The 18376-nt window shown below is 48.5% G+C and overlaps 1 protein-coding gene across 6 annotated transcripts; it reads left to right on the forward strand.

Annotated features, from left to right (window-relative positions):
• The first annotated feature begins 5625 nt into the window (after positions 1 to 5625).
• On the forward strand, positions 5626 to 17538 carry HVCN1 (hydrogen voltage gated channel 1). Of its 6 annotated transcripts, none has more exons than XM_090063253.1 (6): positions 5626 to 6072; positions 11298 to 11539; positions 13104 to 13208; positions 14015 to 14246; positions 16583 to 16695; positions 17155 to 17538. In XM_090063253.1, exons 2-6 carry the CDS (start codon positions 11336 to 11338, stop codon positions 17218 to 17220), a joined length of 720 nt encoding a protein of 239 aa, XP_089919379.1. In that variant the 5' UTR covers positions 5626 to 6072; positions 11298 to 11335; the 3' UTR covers positions 17221 to 17538. The 6 variants fall into 6 exon arrangements, with proteins under 6 accessions (XP_089919379.1, XP_089919380.1, XP_089919375.1 ...); XM_090063254.1 differs by lacking the exon at positions 5626 to 6072 and adding an exon at positions 6098 to 6231; XM_090063249.1 differs by lacking the exon at positions 5626 to 6072 and adding an exon at positions 6368 to 6754.
• The last annotated feature ends 838 nt before the right edge of the window (positions 17539 to 18376 follow it).

Below are 18376 nucleotides of genomic sequence, written 5' to 3' on the forward strand. Positions count from 1 at the left end.
CTACCAAACTAGCTTTTATACAGTGTTGGGGGGCATAAATCTACCGAGTCAGTCTGTACTTCCTGTGACTGTTCCAAGTTCCTGCCTTGCACAGCTCTGATCAGGATGACTACAGCACAATGCTGAAGACCAAATCTTCCTCATTTGGAAGTGGAATGAGGAAAGAGCACCATTCTTACGATTTTCCTGTCTTGAACTGTGGCTTTGTCCATTTAGACTCCATGATGAAATTCTGCCCCATGTTGTATGCTTTGCAACTTAATTTGGCCTCACATTTTGAGTACTATTGTTTTTTTTTCATTTTATGGCATTATGATGTGTAATCTGGACTTTTAATAAAAGGCAGCCTTTGTGTCTAAAGCTTTGACTGAGAACTCTAGATTCTAGCTATGCAAAGTGCTATTGAAATTCCTCACAGCTGCTACATGATTTTTGCAAGGCATGTACACACCACAGCAATTAAAAAGCTGGCTCCACTGGGAGGAAATTCATAAGGTAAAAGGCTGGCTGTAGAACAGATTGCTATTTTTTACCCTGAAGCAGATGCTAGTTGGGGTGGAATGTAATGTTACATACCTTAACACGTATTTTGTAAGGTGGGTTTTGAAGTGCAACAAAAATCTCTCGCTTGGTAGTGTGAAAGCTGGCCTGTTCTTTACTGCAGTGATGAACTTGAAGTGATATCTAAGTCTGCTCCTTGAGCTTTGTAGTTTACGGAACAGGTATCTATGACTAAATGTTAGTTTAATAGCGTAAAGCTCAAGGGGATTAGGTGGTCTCATCTAGCCTGCCTGCATACATTCAGGACATGGTATTGAGCCAAGTGTTTCTCCTTGACTAAAGTGTACCTTCCTGGAAAGCATTCTGCTGGACTTTGAAGACTTCAAGAGATGGACATGGCATTGCTTCCCTTTGTGATTTTGTTCCAGTAGCTCATCGCCTGCACTGTGGAAAATATATCTGCCTTCAGCTCCCAGCCACTGGTGTTTCTTATGCATTTCTGAGAGTCCTTTGCTTAGCCAGAATCTTCACCCAGTGAAGGTTCTTATATACTGTAATCAGGCCACTTGTTCTTGTGATTAACTTTGATGGAGTTTTTAGTCTCAGAGTAAGGTACTCTTCTTCCCCACAACACCCCCCTCCCCCATCATCATATGACTTTTCTTTTTCTCTACAGCTTTTCCACATCCCTTCTCAAATGCTGACTCCAGAACTAGCTGCAGTATTTCTGTACTGCCATGTACAGAAATTAAATTGGCTTCCTACTTGTATTTATTACTCCTTATTTTTACATCTAAATATTGCATTATGCTTTTTTTTTTACCACAGTATTTTATTGACAACTGTCTGATTTCCCCACCCCCCCACACTCAACTTTGCCTTTTTGATAGATTCATAACTTTTACATTTGGCTGTCTTAGAACAGTTTGTTTCAGAGGATTCTTACCAAGTGGCCCAGATTTACTCTATATGAGTGCCTTCCAGATTCATCACTCAGCTGGTGTTTGGCTGATTTAATCTGTGATTTTACTTAGTTTATTGCATATACTGGGAAACTTTGATTCATTCATTATGTTAGTGCTGTGTTTGTTGTCCTGGACCTAAAGCTACCAGCCCTTCGTTCTGGGCAACTGCCTTTTCTACTTCTTAGAATAAAAGGTGATACAGAACAACAGTTGCTTATCCCATGCGTATTGTATGTATGCACCAATGGAGTATCTTTTCTCCCAGCATACTACCAGTTATTGCCCTATAGATGGGGAACATTTGTAGCCATAGCTAAAAGTGGTGTTTTTATACAGTACCAACATTTGTGTCAGGTGCTAAGTATCTGAATGGAATGCTTCTTCCCTGCTCTCCAGAAATAGGGGTTTTCTTGTCAACTATGGTTCCTTCTTTTGGAGCTAAAAGGCTCTTTACTAGCTTGCTTATCTATTACAGGCTGTACTATGTTGCACAAGGAAACATTTTTCTTTAAAAGAACCTGGGCAGTAGATTTGGGTTGTGTTCCCCTAAGCCAGAGCTGTGTGCATTTCAGTGTAGGTAGGAGTGAAGACTTAAAATCATAGGGTAAATGTCCCATCAGAACACTTGTATTTATACCTTGGACATCTGTTTTCTACTCCCCTTATTACTGCTCACCTGAATTACAGCACTATCATCTACTAGAAGTGCAGAAAAATATTTTCATGGGTCTCCTGAAAACTGCCTTGCTTTCCTTACCATAATGTAGACTATTGGTGCTCTACCTTTTGGCTCTGTGGGCCAGATGAGTGGCCCAGGGCTGGTCCATGGACTAGACTCCCCCCCTAACTGCACCAGGATTGGGCCCCAAGTGGCCTTGCCTTAGCTGGGCCCCATACTGGGAGCAGGCCCTGCCCAACAGTGCTGGGGGGGGGCATGCTACCTGGCCCATCCTGATCTAAGCCTTTTTCTGTAATGGCTCTCTAGAACTAGGCAGCTAGCTTGAGTTGAGTGGTCAGTCAGTCTATAATCTCACAAAATGGCAACAAAGGAGAAGTCTGTGAGACGCTTGTTTTATGGAGAGGTATTGCTGCTGCTTGTGGGAAGGGCTCCTGATACCTAACGGAGGAAGTTTTAAAATGGCAAAAGTAGGTTATGCTGCTGACCAGACTGAGGAACCATTTCTCCAAACTTAGCTGGAAGAGCAAGTAGATTCTGCAGCAGCACAATTCGACGTATTTCAAATATCAGAAATTAATTGAATCTGAAAAAAAAGTTCTTTGCTTAAAAATGTGTGTTGAGTTGATTAACAATGAGGCTAAATGCTAAAGCTAACTGTGACCTTATGCTTAAAGTTAACATTAACATCGTGCTCCCTGAGTTCATTGTGGGACGATCATGATTTTTTTGAGATTCTGAAGTAGTCCTAACTTCTGCATTTGTGGTTAGTGACACCTTGTAGCATCTTTTTTCAAGGTACAGATGCCACTTTCCAGCCGACACATAGTACATGCTTTTTGTTACCTTCAGGCCCACTGTGTAATTCCTGAAACTTGCCTTGCAAGGTTATTAGAAGGTGGAGTGGCACAATTGCATCAATGTAGCTGTTGTCCACTAGCATGGCAGTTTTTTAATTATAATTTCCCAAGATTGTTCAAAAGTGCCGCTTACGTCCTACGTGTGTATACATGTGTATGAAACCATTGCTCTGCCCCTTAATGACAGTTGGTAAGTTTGTGTTGTCAGTTCCTGATTTTAAAAACTGATGTTATTTGTGAAATGTCTTCACTTCCTTTGGTGGCTTGTCAAAGCTGGAGTTGGACGCCTTGTAAGATACCAAAAAAGACAGGTTTCCCTTGTTTCTTTTTTTTATCGACTCCTTAGTAATTAAACAACAAAACAAGCCTGTTAAGTGTGGAGCCTGTATTTTAATATTTTTTGTTGCATGTTTTCTAAATTAGTGTTGTACTCAACAGTACAGCCCAAGCCCCATACATAAACTCGCAATATATATGTAGCCTCTTCTGAGGAAGTCAAAAAGGGTTGGTTTTTTGTGTGTGTGTTGTTTTTTTAATATGGCATCCTTGCTGCTTGATACGATTTTGAACCCAGCGTTTTCAGCGTTGCATTTACTGTTCCTTTGTCTTGCAGTACTATTGTTTGGTCCAAAGCTAAGAAAATGTGGTATCTTGCACTCTGAACAGGAGAACAAAGCTGACTGGCTTAGTTTAAAATCTATTTGGTATTGCCAATTGCTGTGTCCTTGGGCTTCCTGAAATTACAAATGGATAAAAAGAAGCAACACTTTGTCAGGTACTGGAAGATTAGAACTGTAAATAGATCTAATGGCAGGTTCCTGTACTTGGAAGAGCGTCACCAGTAAATGAGAGGGACATTCACTGCCAGGTAACTAAGAGCCTGCTCATTTCCACCTATTCCATCACTTTGTATACGGCCTTGTACCAGTAGATTTTTGGTGTTTTTGCAAAGGGGATGAATATAATTTATTCCCGCTTTTCAACTGAAAAAGAGGGCTAGAGAGGTGAAGCGAGTTGTCCAGCAAGGCAGTGACAGAACCAGAATCTCCCAAGTCCTCTGTTGACTACTCTCCCTTTTGTGTTAGCCAAATAGTCTCAAATTAGGTTTAAGAAGAACAATTCATGCCTTGTGAAAGACTGTTTATCAGGACTTCGGGCTGCGGTTTTGAATAATGATCCACAGTATCGAACCTCAGGGGTGGGTCGTCTACTTCAAGATTTCATTTTAGAGAGCACCTCCTTAATGTAGCACCTGTCCCTGCCCTTCCTTATTTTCCATCATCCCAGCTTTCACTAGCCTGTTCATAATCACCATGGCCTTAGGCTGTAGGTTCATAAACAAATTGGGAACTTGTCTGTAGTACTGCGTGTGTCTGGGAAAGTCCTCTGTCCTTTCCTGAGCAATATTAACTAAGTACTTCATTTTCTAGGTGTGCTTCGAAGTATGTGTGTTTAAAGGCCTTGTTTGGGTTGGGAATCGATTATCTCTAATACGGCAGAGGAGATTTAACAGGCCCTGACTGTGAAGGATGGATGCAAGATGCTCTCGGAGGAGGAATGACGCGTACTGAGCTTGCTTTAAACACCATCTCTTTGAGGCAGGTAATCCTGGATTCCTTTGCTACCACCTCAAATGCCATGCCTGCCTAGGTCAAGGTTGCCATCCTGCCGATCATGATACTAGGTTAATATTATCCAAGGATTATAGGAGGAGCCTGGAAGAAATGTTCTGTCATTGGGGCCATCCCCCTTGTAGACATGCTGGTCATCACTGGGGTTATTGTCAGTACAACTGAGCACAGAGGTCTGGCTGTAGTCACTATGGGAAGTTCACAGCACCTCAGAAGTGTCTGGGCTTTCTCTGATTAAATTCACTCTAATTCCTTATTACGTGGCTGACCCTGGATTAAATTTATTTTGTGCTACAGTGTGCATGCTCGACTTAAACCTGAGCCTTCAATGCGATGCTGCAGCTACTAAAGCGACCAAAACGCTGGCTTGCGTCCATAGATGCTTCTCAAGCAAATCCTGGGATGTCATCCTCCCCTTGTGGCTTCACCAAGGCCGAGTACAGCTGGCGTACTGCGTCCAGTTTTGGGCTCCACAATTCAAAAGATGTGGAGAAGCTTGAGAGAGTCCAGAGAGAGCCACGTGCATGATCAGAGGTCAGGAAAACAGACCTTACGATGACAGGCTGAGAGCCATGGGACTCTAGCCTGGAAAAGCGCAGGCTCAGGGGTGATCTGATGGCCACCTATACGTTTATCAGGGGTGACCACCAGGATCTGGGGGAACGTCTGTTCACCAGAGCACCCCAAGGGATAACGAAGTCAAACGGTCATAAACTCCAGCAAGACTGTTTCAGGCCGGACATAAGGAAGAATTTCTTTACTGTCCGAGCCCCCAAGGTCTGGAACAGCCTGCCAGCCGAGGTGGTTCAAGCACCTACATTGAACACCTTCAAGAGAAAATTGGATGCTTATCTTGCCTATGACCCCAGCTGACTTCATGCCCTTTGGGTGGGGGGCTGGACTCGATGATCTTCCAAGATCCCTTCCAGCCTGAATGTCTATGAAATCTATGAAACAGACTTTACAGATACACAATCCTCTTTCATCTCCAGCTTCTGTGATTAAGTGTGTGACAATCCTGGCTGTGGTCTGCTTTCATCGTGTTGATGTTTCCTGGAGTAAAATGGGGTGGGAGGCACCGTTTGGTTTTAGCAAGGCTTGAAAATACTTCAGATTCCTTCCAGCCAAGGACATTGCAGAAAGTTATGCCTTAATGTCTTACGCAACTCAGACCTTGTCTGTCTGTCTGTCTTTAAAGGGAAAAGACCGCCCCCCCTTAAAGTAAGGAGAGGATATTCAGAGCTGATACTGCAAAAGCCTGTAACTTGAGACTGGTTAACCCTGGTCTAAATTTCCAGGGTGCTCACCTGTTGCTTTGATCCAGCAACCTGAGGCTGCTCGGTGGCATTAATCCCCACGCTGGCTCCAGCTGAGCTCTGATCGCCGCAGCCGTGCCCGGCTGCATTTCATGCGTGGTTGTCCAGCTGACGGCTATGTCTGTAAGTGAAAGCCTATTCTAAGAACCGCTGCAGGTGGTTGAAAAGCACTTGGGCCTGGTTTTGCCCGTACCCCCAGCTGCTGCTCTCCTGGAGCCAGGCTGCCGGCAAGAGAGTTTTGGCTGAGACTTTGGTCAGACGATTCAGGCTGAGGCAAACGAGGTATCTTTTCTTAGAGCCGTTGGAAAAGCCCACTCTCAAGCCTTCGGGAGGAGGTGGGGGGAGGCACGGGGTCCCTGGGGTTGAGCTCTGCCCCCTGCTCCGGGGCGGGACGCCTAGTCGCTTGAAACCGAAGCGAGGGGCCCGCTCGCGTCCCGCTCTCCCCAGGCCGGGCGGGGTTTGCGTCTGTGCGGCGGGGCAGGGCAGGCCCGGGGCCCCCGAGCCCGGGCGGGGGTTTCCGGCCCGCACCACGGGAAGCCGCCGGCGCCCGAGGGCTGCGGGCGGAGGCGGCGCATCCGGCGGGGCCTGGACGCGCGGCACCGCGGGGCTGCGGCAGCGTGTGTCCGCGGTGGGCGGCGGCCGTTCAAACGAGCAGCCCGGCCGCGTTGCTGGTGTCGAGCGCCGCAGAGCCGGCGCCTGCCGGGCGGGGCCTGGCGCGTGCGTGGCCGGCGCCGCGGGGCTGGCGGGACGGCCGGTGCGGCGGTGTGATGTGAGGCGGGCGCGGGCGCCGTCTTCTCACCGTGAGGTACTGGAAGCGCACGCGTGCTCCGCGACCTTGTGGTGATGGGACGTGCCCGCGCCTTAAAGCGGCAGGGGTTGGCGACGGGAGCGGAGCGAGCTCCTGTTTCCCCCTGGGTGCTCCCGCATCGGCGCGGGCGCGGGCGCCCCCCGGCCGGCGGTGGGCTGTGCCCTTCCCGGGAGCTTCGGGTCGGGCCGCTGCGTAACAGCAGCCGGGTCAGGGAGCCGAGCCGAAACGGGGCGGAGAGGCGTTTCTTCTCGGCCTCTGGCTGATGGGCCCAGAAAGGCTCTGCCCTGCCTGGCGCGCGAGGGCCTGCTGGCGGTGCCTCAGCCCCGCTGCGTGATCTGTGGTGCAAGGGCCCGGTGCGGCCGTCTCCCGTCCGTAGGGCGGGGGTGGTGGTGCAGCAAGGGGAGGCCGTAAAAGTGCCCCCGATGGAGACGTAAGCCAGGCCGAATGACTTCTAGCCCGGATAACCCGTGTAGCAATCGCCAGCTATTGCGAAGGTGCTGGGGCTGCCTGCAGGAACTGAGCAATCCTGTGCCTGGCCCGGGCTGCTAGCACCCGACCGGGGTGACCAGAGGTCGTTCGCTGTTCGGCTGGCGTTACTCGTGCTGCCTCCTGCCTGTATGACTGAAGTGGTAACGAGGGGCGTACAGGAAAAGGAGCTGGCGGGGAAGAAGACGAGCAAACCCTTGAGGGTTGTTGTAGGACAGTGGTAGAGTCTGGGGTACGACTGTGCTGAGCCTACGAGACGGGCCGGGTCTGGGAGGATCAACATCTGGGAGTACAAGGAACAGTTTCTCCAAAGGGGAGCTGTTTGTGGAGATCAGATGAGCATAAACCTGCATGCAGACTGCTTTAAAAATCCTCTTTCTCCTTGCCCCCAGAGTGATAAGAAGACAGTGCTTTGCTTTTAAGAAGGATCTCTGGTCACTGCATTTGTCACTGATTAGGCTCTGGAGGAGAAGATGTGTAGGGACCAGCCTCGGCTGGAGCTGCAGGGCTAACACCGCTCGCTCCCAGGGTCCAGGAGCCCAGACTGGGGTCTGAGTGGGAGAACCACATGATTTCACCCCACGGGTGAGGAGCGCGACCCCCTGACCCACGGGGAGGCCAGGACAGAGGTGCAGCCAGCCTCTGATCTGACGGCAGCATCGTGCATGCCAGTCTGTTCTAGGGAGGAGGTCACTAGTGACTCTGCACAGCCTGACCACACTTCCACCGTGTGTCGGGGCATCTTCTGGGGAAAGTTCAAGGCTGAAATAGTAAATGTTTAGCAAGAGGAGTTCTTCCTGCCGCACCTGCGTGCGCTCTTCCCTTCTCAGCTGGAGCAGGCACTTGCTCTGCTGTTTCCTGGTGCAGCTCTCTGTTCAAAACTGGGCAGGGAGAAGTGGACAAGCACCGAGATGTGGGGAGTTGGGCTGGGTCTTGGAGTCCGTGAAGTTCCTCTCCTGTCCACGTGGCTGTCCTTTAGCTGTCTTTGAGGGAAGCCGAGGAGGGCGCTGGAGGAAAGTGGAGCCCTGCAGAGACAGGATACCGCCTGCGGTTCAGTTCAGCGGGACGTTTGTTCCCAGTAAGCGCAGAGCCAGGGCTTAACAGGGTAAGGGTGCCGGGGAGGCAGGAGGTCAGCAGCCACAGGTGCGACAGACCTCCACCTCGGTCTTGTGCCCGCTGGTCTGAGCTGTCTGGTGCTGCTCCAGGGCCTGTTGACCATCCTGGCATGGCACCCATTGCTCTCGGGGGTGGGGGGCTTCTGAATTGGGTCCTTCATCACCTTACACATTCACGCCTTTTCTCTGAACTCCCCAGGCTTTGCAGGGCTGTCCCGGAAAGTATCTGGCAGCGGGGAGGCCTTGGTGCTTTTTGATGAAGCTTTCTTTACAGTGCCTGGTAGCTTAAGGAAACGTTTTCCCTCGATCGTTGTTAACGAGTGTCCTTGCCCCGAGAAGTTCATTGACTCTCTGACCTGAGACATTCTCCACCTAGTAGCAACACTCCGATTTCTACACGGCTGGTTCATGTATCGCCATGTGCACGCTGCCCTGTCCCGTTGCATTATAACGTAGCGTAGTTTGTGACAGAGAAATGCTTTCTAAGAGGATCACAACTGTTTTGAAATAGAATCAAGGTTTTAAAACGACTCTATAACCTTCTCTGCACTCTTTTATTAGAAAATAAATGATTATTTCCTGCTCTAAGTGCCACTTTCCTACTATAAAGTATGCCTAATAATTTACGCAGAAATCACGGAGAAATGATATTCATTAGAAAGGGACTAAATAAAGGTCATCTCTCCTCCTCGGGTCAAATTTTTCTGACCAACAGCCCTCCTTTGTTGTTCTTGGTAACTCAGTGGGACGTGACGGGGCTTTCAGTGACGGAAGATTGCATCGGTGGCCGTCTTCCTCTTCATCCCAAGGTTGCGGGCCGAGTGCCAGCTGTCTGCTTCTCTCGTTAACCTTTATTTGTTGTCTGAACACTTTGAAGGATCTTATAAATAATTTCCCTGCAGTTTGGCAACGCGCAAGAGACATTCCTCAGACAAGTAGCATAAACAAGAGGGTGGCTGGCTCTGCACAGCACTGCACTGCAAACCGTGCCCCCTCCAGAGGAAAGGACTTCTGTGCTCTGAGACCTGCAAGTGCCATCAGGAGGTATATGTTGCCCGCGCTGGCAGAGCCAGGCTGGCTCACGGGTCTGCAGGCAGGCGAGTGAGTGGTGCAGTGTCGGTGAGGTGCGTGTAGTGACGGGAGTGTGTTTGACACTGTCTGCCCTGCCGGGAGCATGCAGGTGACTGTGGAGTAGAATATCCTTGTTGTAGAAGGAAAGCAGTCTCTGGGTTAAGAGGCGACCCAGCAATGGTTTTCCCCGACCCTTTCCGAGCGGTTACAGTTCTCCGTGGAGTCGGGCCCTGACCTGCGTGCCGCTTCCACGGAGCGTCCGGCCGGCGCAGGGCGTCCACGGCACCGTCCCTCATCAGAGCTGAACTTGGATGTCTGGGCTTTGGGCCCTGACTTACTGGTGCGGGGGGACCCTGGGATGGTGAAGAAGAGGGGTCAAAACCCTCTGTGCTTCCTCGGGCTTTGTTTCTGCATGGAGGCCTGGTGGCTCGTGCTCCTGTGGAGCCTGGGTGGCTACTTCCCACCCCCTGCCCACCGTTACTGAGAGCAGACCGCCGTGGATGGGCAGACACGTGGGTCCCTGGCAAAAGGCTGGCTCAAGGGCAGAGAGGTTACATGCTGCCCAGGTACGGAGTAAATGCAGAGCATGCCCACAACAAACCAGCTAAACATTGCGTGTCTGATCTGTAATCTCACTTAAAGCTTTCCCTTGTGTTGTATCAACACAACCAGCCCCTGGATGCGCCTGCATGAGCCTGCAGGGTGGGGAGAGAAGGGAAAGGGCAGGGAGGAAGGAGCTGGTCAGCCTTCATTCCACAAAGTAACTTTTCTCATTTCAAACACACCAGGGAATGGGAAACCCGTTGATTGGCACCTATAGCCCACGCTCCTCATTCCCCTGCAACGGCTGAGACGGGCAGCGCAGGGGTAAAAGCCAGTCCCCGCTAAAGCGGCCAGGCCCAGAAAAGTAGTTCACAGAATACCTCCCCTTGGCCTCGTGTGGTCTTGGGAACCTGCCCACAAGGCGCGTGGAGAAGAATGGTTTTGCTAGAAGCGATAAGTCAGAGGGGCCGTGCGGAAAGACGGTAAAACACCCCCAGAAGAGAGAGGCAGTAATTGATGTTACTGGTGTAAGCTGAAGCATTCATGAGGCCTGTTCCTGAAACTTTGCATAAACCACCATTAAGTATCTCTGGCTTCATGGCATAAAGGTTTAGGTAGCTGGGAGCCCTGTTTCTGCTAAGAACTGGGCAGAGATGGATTTAAAGGAAGCATTTATAGCGACTGACTTCTTCTCTCGTCCTGTGTCTCGCTGATCTTTCTGTGGGGGATATATCTGATTTCTACCCCAGATTGCTGACAACACATACAGCGTGTGAAGCAAAGCGAGCGGCAGCACCTCTAAGCCAGTTTTGTTTAACAAAGCAAATTTTGTGCTACGACCTACTTGCTCTCTCCTAAAACTGATGTAATGTTCTTGTGGCCTACCGTCAGTGCACAGCTTGCTTGAGAGGATCCTCATCTGTCTGCTCTCAAAGCAAATAGAGTTGAAACCCTAGGCAATGGAGCACCTGTAGAAAAGCACTCGTTACACAGGAAAGCTGATTGTTACCCCACCTATTGTGTGGCTTTGCTTAAGGATATCCGCAAGGCTTGTCGGTGCAATAAATAGAGCGGTAAACAAATACTGGCTTCCCTTGAGAGGACCATGACACCCACGGGTCTGAATAGCAGTTTGGAGTCGCCCACACTCCAGGGCTGGCTCAGTCTGGTTTAAATGTTCAAAAGGCTGCTGTTCCTTTCTGATTTCATAGCATCAGTGAGCTGTAGTTTCGAGAGGAGCTCAGATCTCTTCCCATCTGCCTTAGGTCAGTTAGTGCAGTAGCTTGCATCATTGAACTAATGTCCTGATTCAACTATTCCAATAGTTTGTTTCTGCAGAGTAATGTCCGTGTAACCGAGAACCATGTCCAGGTATCTGAAGCACTTCACCATTGTTGGAGACGACCCCGCACAGTGGAGCAATGACTACAGGAAATGGGAGGAAGAGGAGACGGCCGAGGAAGCGGGGGACAAGCAAGCAGATTCAGCGATTCAAGTGGGTCCCTCCATCAGACGGCGTTCCTTCCAGGATGTGATGAAGAAGCTATTTAGCTCCCACAAATTTCAGGTAGGATGAACACAAGCCAAGGGCCTGGTATTGCAAGACTTTATGTGCAAGCAGGCCCTTCCGACGCAAGTGCCAACTTTTATTTTTGCTGGGGGTGCCTAAGATTATGTCCCCTTCCCGCTACCTGGCGGCAGAGCCGAGAGGAGCCCGTGGGGAGCAAGGGCGGATGCAGGCATGGGGCTCCCCGCCCTGCTGGCTTTCCCCCGACAAGGTGCCCCTGCCCACTCGACAGCTGCAGGGGTCACAACTCCTTGCTGCCACCGCTGCTGCTGCTGGGCAGGCAGGGGCCTCACCATGGGCCCCTGGGGGGAGGGCGGCAGGGCAGCCTGGCTCCACCTCCACCCTATGCACAAATCTGGGGGCAAATCCTCCCCCTATTACCCCTCTCCCCAAAAGTGCAGACAGTGGCAGGGAGCTCTCCCCCACCCCCAGACAAGCTGCTCATGGCTCTGTCCTGCCCCAGGCCTCATGCACTGTCCTGGCTAGGCAGTGCTGCCAGGTCCTGTCCCCCCTTAGCATGGGGGCCTCAGTCTGTGCCCCCCCATAGGCTTACCAGCAGGCACCTGGGGGCCACATGCATGTGTGCATGCACATATATGCATGTGGTGGCCCCTTGTAGAGGGCCACGGCAACCTGGGCTTGTCAGTCTTCAGTCGGGGACAGATGTTCACCCTGGCTTCTTCCCGAGGTGGGGCCAAGGCATACTTGGCGCCTGTGCCTTCCCAAGTAACCGCCTTCAACTCATAAAATTAGTCTACGTACAAGTAATAAGTGATGATTCAGAAGCAAGGGCGAGCAGACGAAAAGCTCTTTTGAAGTTTCCCCCATCATCTCCTCTGGGGAGAATCAGCAAACTACCTGCTGTGTTGTCTCAGTATGTTGAATCTGCCCTGGGTCTCCGTTTGAAGTGATCAGTGCCATTCCCTGAAACGGTAAGACATGTCCATGCTCCCTCTTCCACTACCAACCTCGCGTGCTCTGCTTCCACACCACCAAATGTGTGTTTGGCTCCGTGCTGGCGGGAGTATCCCCATTAAATTTTAGGGCTGAGTAAATGGAGATCACTGGTGGTTGGTTATTTTTAGTGATAAAATGGGTTTTGCTTTAAATGTTACAGTTTTGCAACGGCAATATTTGGGGGGGGGGCTGGGACAGGTCTCACTATAAACTACTGACATGTGGATAGTCATGTGAATGGGGCTATTGAGGGCCTGATCCTGCACGAGCAACCCCACTGACATCTCTGGGGCTACTTGCACTTCAGGACAAAGTTCCAAATAAAAGACGCAGGCAGCCCACCCGAAAAGGTTCCCTTAATTCAACGATTGAAACAAACCTCTGCAGTAGCATAGAGTGAATCTAGATCTGAGGGTCTTAGGCAGAACTTGTAGCTCTGCAACTTCCAGACTCTACCTCCCTGACAAACAACACCCGCGTGCGAGAAGACCTCAGCAATGAACCTGCCTGCCCAGGACCCCAAGTAACACACGTGTCAGGCTAGAAAGCTTGCTTAACACGCACACCTAGATTAGCAACCTGATGTTGTTGTTTTCTGCCCACATAGATACTGGTGGTTTGCCTGGTTATTCTCGATGCTGTGCTGGTGCTTGTTGAATTGCTTCTGGACTTGAAAATCATCCACCCAGACAAAAATCACATAGCACCCAAGGTAACGTGCAGGGAAAGTTTTTCAAGGGAATTGTCTTTCTCTTTCCTTCCTTGAGTGCAAAGCCAAATAGATAGAGAGGCAGGCAGAATTTTTCCTTCCAGCAGCCAGAGAGGCCTGGGGACTGCTCCATGTGGGAGGCTGCAGAAGGGGGTACTTTCATGCAGGGCTTCCACGAGTCGGGTGAAGCCCCCTGCTCTCTGACCAGGGCTCTGCTCGGAGATCCCCCAAGCGACAGCTCGGTTGGAGAATTCTGATTCCTGCTCTCTGGCTCCCCAGAGACTTCTGGATAGCCTCAATGGACACTGACTCTACTTGAGTCCGTCTTACTTCTTGAAGAAAGCTCTAAGCAGGAGCCCAGGACAATGCTGCTTTGCCTCCAGACCAAGAAAGACTGCACTGAGTTAGTGTGGTCTGTTCTTATCTTTTTGTGGCTTCTTTCAGTAGGAAAAGGGTGCATTTTCAACTGGGGTTTAACTAAACTGCATTGCACTCCTAGTAACCACAAAGCAGCTGTGGTTTTAAACCCATATTTGCTGGTTGAGGTTAACCCAGAGGTTGGCTGGTTTAGCACTGCACTTTGTCTACACCAAACTCCTGAACTGTTCAGTAATATGAGAAAGTTGCACTTTTTAAGTCCTAGGCCATAGACTGCTCGAAGATGCTAAACAGGGGGTTGGTGTCGTCTTGCCCATTAAGCCAACTCTGTTAAACAGAGCTGTACTCACTTTGCCTGTTCATAGTCCAACCAAATATGTTGGACGTCTTGCGTAACAATGGAATTATTAGCCTTGCTTGTGTCTTTTCAGGTGTTTCACTACCTTAGTCTTGCTATTTTAACCCTCTTCATGGTGGAAATTGGGTTTAAATTATTCATCTATCGCCTGGAGTTCTTTCACCACAAGTTCGAGGTCCTGGATGGAATAGTTGTCATTATTTCGTTTGTCCTCGACATTGTCCTTCTGTTTCTGGAGCGGGAATTTGAAGCAATTGGACTATTGATACTTCTCAGACTGTGGCGAGTGGCGAGAATTATAAATGGTAAGGTTACGTGATTACTTTAGTGAGTTTTGTTGCCTGTTGTTTCATCCTTTCTCCAAATCAAGTGTGCGGGTTTCTTTCTCCAGGCCACATAAAACAGGGGCTTGCTCTTGCAGTGGACCTGGAGTTTTGCCCATTCATGTTTTGTTAGGGGAGTGGGACTTTCGCTATCCTGCCAGCTTTTGGGACCAGGGCGGTTGGGGCCTAAACAGTGGGGACCTCATCCTACACAGTATTCCGGAAATGTACCTTTATCTGTTTTAGCATTACTGGCTCGGGAAGCAGGGTAGCATATGGTTTTTGTATTATGGGATTCTCCCATACCCTTTTCGGGAACAAGCAGCATGGTCCCTGTTCCCCTGCAATTCCAGGGTTTTGGGCAGAACATGCGCTTTTACCTCTGTCGTACTTTGTTTTCCTGGATGCAGTGGGGATGTCCTGGAGCTAGTGTGGATCTTTTTTCCACCTGATTCTGGCTTAATGATATATAGCCTGCCTACCCAAAGTGCATCAGTCAACCACAAGCAGGCATTAAAATTTTCTGTTTGGATTTTCCTTGACAGATCAGCAAAGCGAGGTAATGAAAAGGTGCCACAGCAAAGAGAAAAGTGGGTTAAAGATGCTCTGGTTTCAGACTCATGGGATCTCTTCCCCTTTCCTTTCCCTGTAACTAGGGTACCAGTTACACTCCAAATACTCAGGAGTTGGAACTGCTTTCTTTCTATAGGTTTGATGCGTCTTCAGGTTTGAAGACGCAGTTCATTCCCGTTTAGGTTCAAAACCTCAGTCCAAGAACTATGCTTTGCGCTCTGTACCTCGTGCCAACACACATGCTTTGTAAAGTAAAAGGTGCTTATATAAGACTGAGTTATCTTGTTTAGCATACAGAGAGAAGATGGACGGCACAGTGTCCATAACCTTTGCCTGCATATAGTTAATCATCAAATCACCTCAATGAAAGGAGATTTTTCTTGTTCAGTTGTAGACCCAACCTGGCAGGGGGTGTGTGGAGGAAGATCATGTTACTGGACTGGAGCAAAGGTTTGAGACCAACTGGTCTGGAGTTAGAGTGAGCTGTAGGGACATGCATGCCACTGCTACCACAGTCTGCCTCTTAATTCAAAAAGGAATTTTTGCTTTTGTCCCATATTTACAAATTAAAGGGATTTCAGTTCAAGTCCTCCGGGCTTTTGTTTCTCCCTTCCCCTTGATCCAAGTCTCTCTCTTGTTCTTAGCTAAAAGATGTTCTATGTGCTTTTTGTAACTTTTTTTTCCTTCCTGCTACTGAAGGCATAAACTCAAGCTCATAATCTAGCCCCTGGGTTAATCAGGCTTCCAGATCTTGCTCAATAATTATCCATATAAGGGCAAAGTGTTTGGTTATTGGTAGTAATGGGAAGTTCAGCCAGGTGGATGTGTGTGGGAGGAGGTGGAATGTACGTAAAAACCAGTGTCAGTGTTTTCATTCTCCTTTATAGAGGTAAGAATTTGAAAGACAGGGCTATAAAACTCACTTAATGCTGCTGCCCATAACCCAAGGTTTACAAGTGCATAATGGTGCCAGCTCTACCACACACTGTACTGTCAACAAAAGACAATCTCTTACGGGTAGAAAAATGTGTAGCTGTGACTTAGCTATTTTTTCCTTAGAAAAAATAGCTGGAGGATAAGTGCTCTGATTGCGGGGGTGGAATTGCATGCAATTACATAACAGCAACACATTTGGTGAAGGGAAAGACCTGCACTGTAAAAGGAAAGTCAGTGCCCTTCCTGGAGGCATATAAGGAGAAATTAAATTAAATGCTGAAGGAACTAGCAGATTCCTGGTTAAGGCAGTACAGTGGCCTTTGGGTGTATGTAGGCAGGAGTTAGCTGGGTTTGTGTTTGCATGCATCTAACAAAGTTCTTGCTCTCTCTGTTTTGCCTGATGCTAGATTGGAGTAAGGATAAAACTACATTTTAACAAAGGTTTGTTGTAAAAGATTTTGTTGAACTATGGCATTTAACATCTTTTAACAAAGCAGCGTTAAAATCCTGGCACAAATTGCTGCGTAAGTATGCATTTCCTTGAGCTCTGCTGAAGGAACAAATTCAAAGTCAGGATTTGAATGACAGCATGAGTGATTAATTCAGTTCTGGGGGCAGGCTGCCACTTCCCAGCGGGATGGTGTGTGAATCCCCAGCACCGTTAGCTTGAAAACCTCCTTCTAGAAAACAGAAAAGGCTAGCTTAAACCAAGCTTGAGAGCTCCTTCAGAACAAGCCAAGGGTATGCTTGCTTTCTGCTGACTGCTGTCTTACATTGTAAAACAAATCCTGTGTGAATTGTTTTTACAGGAATAATCTTATCAGTAAAGACCCGCTCTGAACAACAAGTGGCCAAGGTGAAGCAGGAAAATCTGCAACTTACTACAAAGGTTGAACAACTTGAATACAGTTGTGCTGAGAAGGTGAGAAACCTTGCTATGAAACATGTGCTTTTCTCCATCTGTGGTCAGCAGTAGATCAGATGGCGGGCTAAGCCAGCTCTCTGCCTGGGGAAGGATCAGTGGTATGGTTCTGTCCACTCTGAATCTTCCCTGCCCTAACTGGGTGTTGTAGGCCCCAACCATCTAGCTCCTGTCCAGTTACCATTAGAGAGCCCCTGCATTTCCTGTAAAGAAAGATGCCATTTCAAGGACTCATTACAACTGAACTAATAATTTGCCTTACCTTCTGCAGTAGAAACAGCAGGGAGAACTAAGCACCTCTGCCCTAGTTACTTTAGTCATGTCTTCTTCAATAGCTGTCCTGCTTTACTGCATAAGTGACTGTAGTTCAGCACAAAGAAAGGGAGCTCTCTAGTGACAGCTTGGAAAAGCTCTTACCACAAAGCACATTTCACTGACTTATTAAACCATTTCCAACAGGAGCAAGAAATTGAAAGGCTTAACAGACTCTTAAAGCAGCATGGACTTATCAGCCAACTGCAATAGAAGTCCAGCTGTGGGAAATCCTTCCATGGAGGGCGTTCCAGTGCTAGAAACTAAGTCTGATGTCCATGGCTGACCTCTTCGAGAGATCTTTCTATACCTCTGTGCCTCCTCGTTCCATTTGTACATTTTCTACTTAACCAAATCACTCTGATTAAGTCTTTTGGGTGGTAAAATATGTTACCACAATAGTCTTAAGCAGGTAGTTTTACAGCAGTTTACTGAAAAATTAAATTTTCTTCATGTAAATCTACATTCCATTTATTGTAGAGCTGTACAATAATATTATGCCACACCTTATTAAAGTCAGATCTTGACAAAGCTGTATGGGCACCATTTATTCCAAGGAGATGCTGTTTTCTGCTGCATATTTGTACCACTGCAATATCTGGTGAGAGCCTGTGCTACAACACAACTGGTAAGAGTCCAATCTGTGGAAGGTCATTTCTTGTTTTAGGGGGATTCCCTGCTCAGCACCGTTTCCTTAATGCACCTGCTGGTTTATTTCCTTCAGTCTCATCAAAGTAGCTTCTTTACTCATCTTTTGCTTTGTGTGTACCACCACACTGCTGTGCAGCACTGTCTTCCAGAGGCACTGGTACTTAAATCATGTGGATGACTACTAATTAGAGCAGCACCAAAGCATGCATTTGGAACAGGAGCAGAAGTACTTCAGCCACAACCAACTCGGTCCAGCATGGTTGAATGCTCTCTGTAGGGTTCCTGCACTCTGTTTTTTCTGCAAGTAGGGTAGGAAACAAAAGAACTGTGTAACTAAAGGTCCTTAAAGCAAAAATAGTGGAATGCATAAACACAGACAGTGTGGCTACTGGGAAGAATTAGGAACCTGAATAACCTGTCAAAGCTTGTTTTTAAAATCCAGTGCAGTTCTGTTACCAGACAAGCTGGATGAAAGCTGTGACAGGCCTGTTCACTGAGTGCATTCATCTTTGAGGTATAGAAATGAACGCGTGAGATTTTTCCAGGGCACGTGCTATGGCATAATTCGCGCCCCCCACAAACTACGATCTGAGCCATGCAAAATCAACATCAAAATCAACTGGGGAAGTCCGTGTTCCCCTGAGCACAGCCAGGAGTGACCAGGAATAACGGTCACAAGCTGGCAGAGGGTAGATTTAGGCTAGACATCAGGAGGCAA

This window comes from Crocodylus siamensis, chromosome 9 (genome assembly GCF_052110815.1).
Source record: "Crocodylus siamensis isolate JL-2025a chromosome 9, ASM5211081v1, whole genome shotgun sequence".
Classification (NCBI taxonomy): domain Eukaryota; kingdom Metazoa; phylum Chordata; order Crocodylia; family Crocodylidae; genus Crocodylus; species Crocodylus siamensis.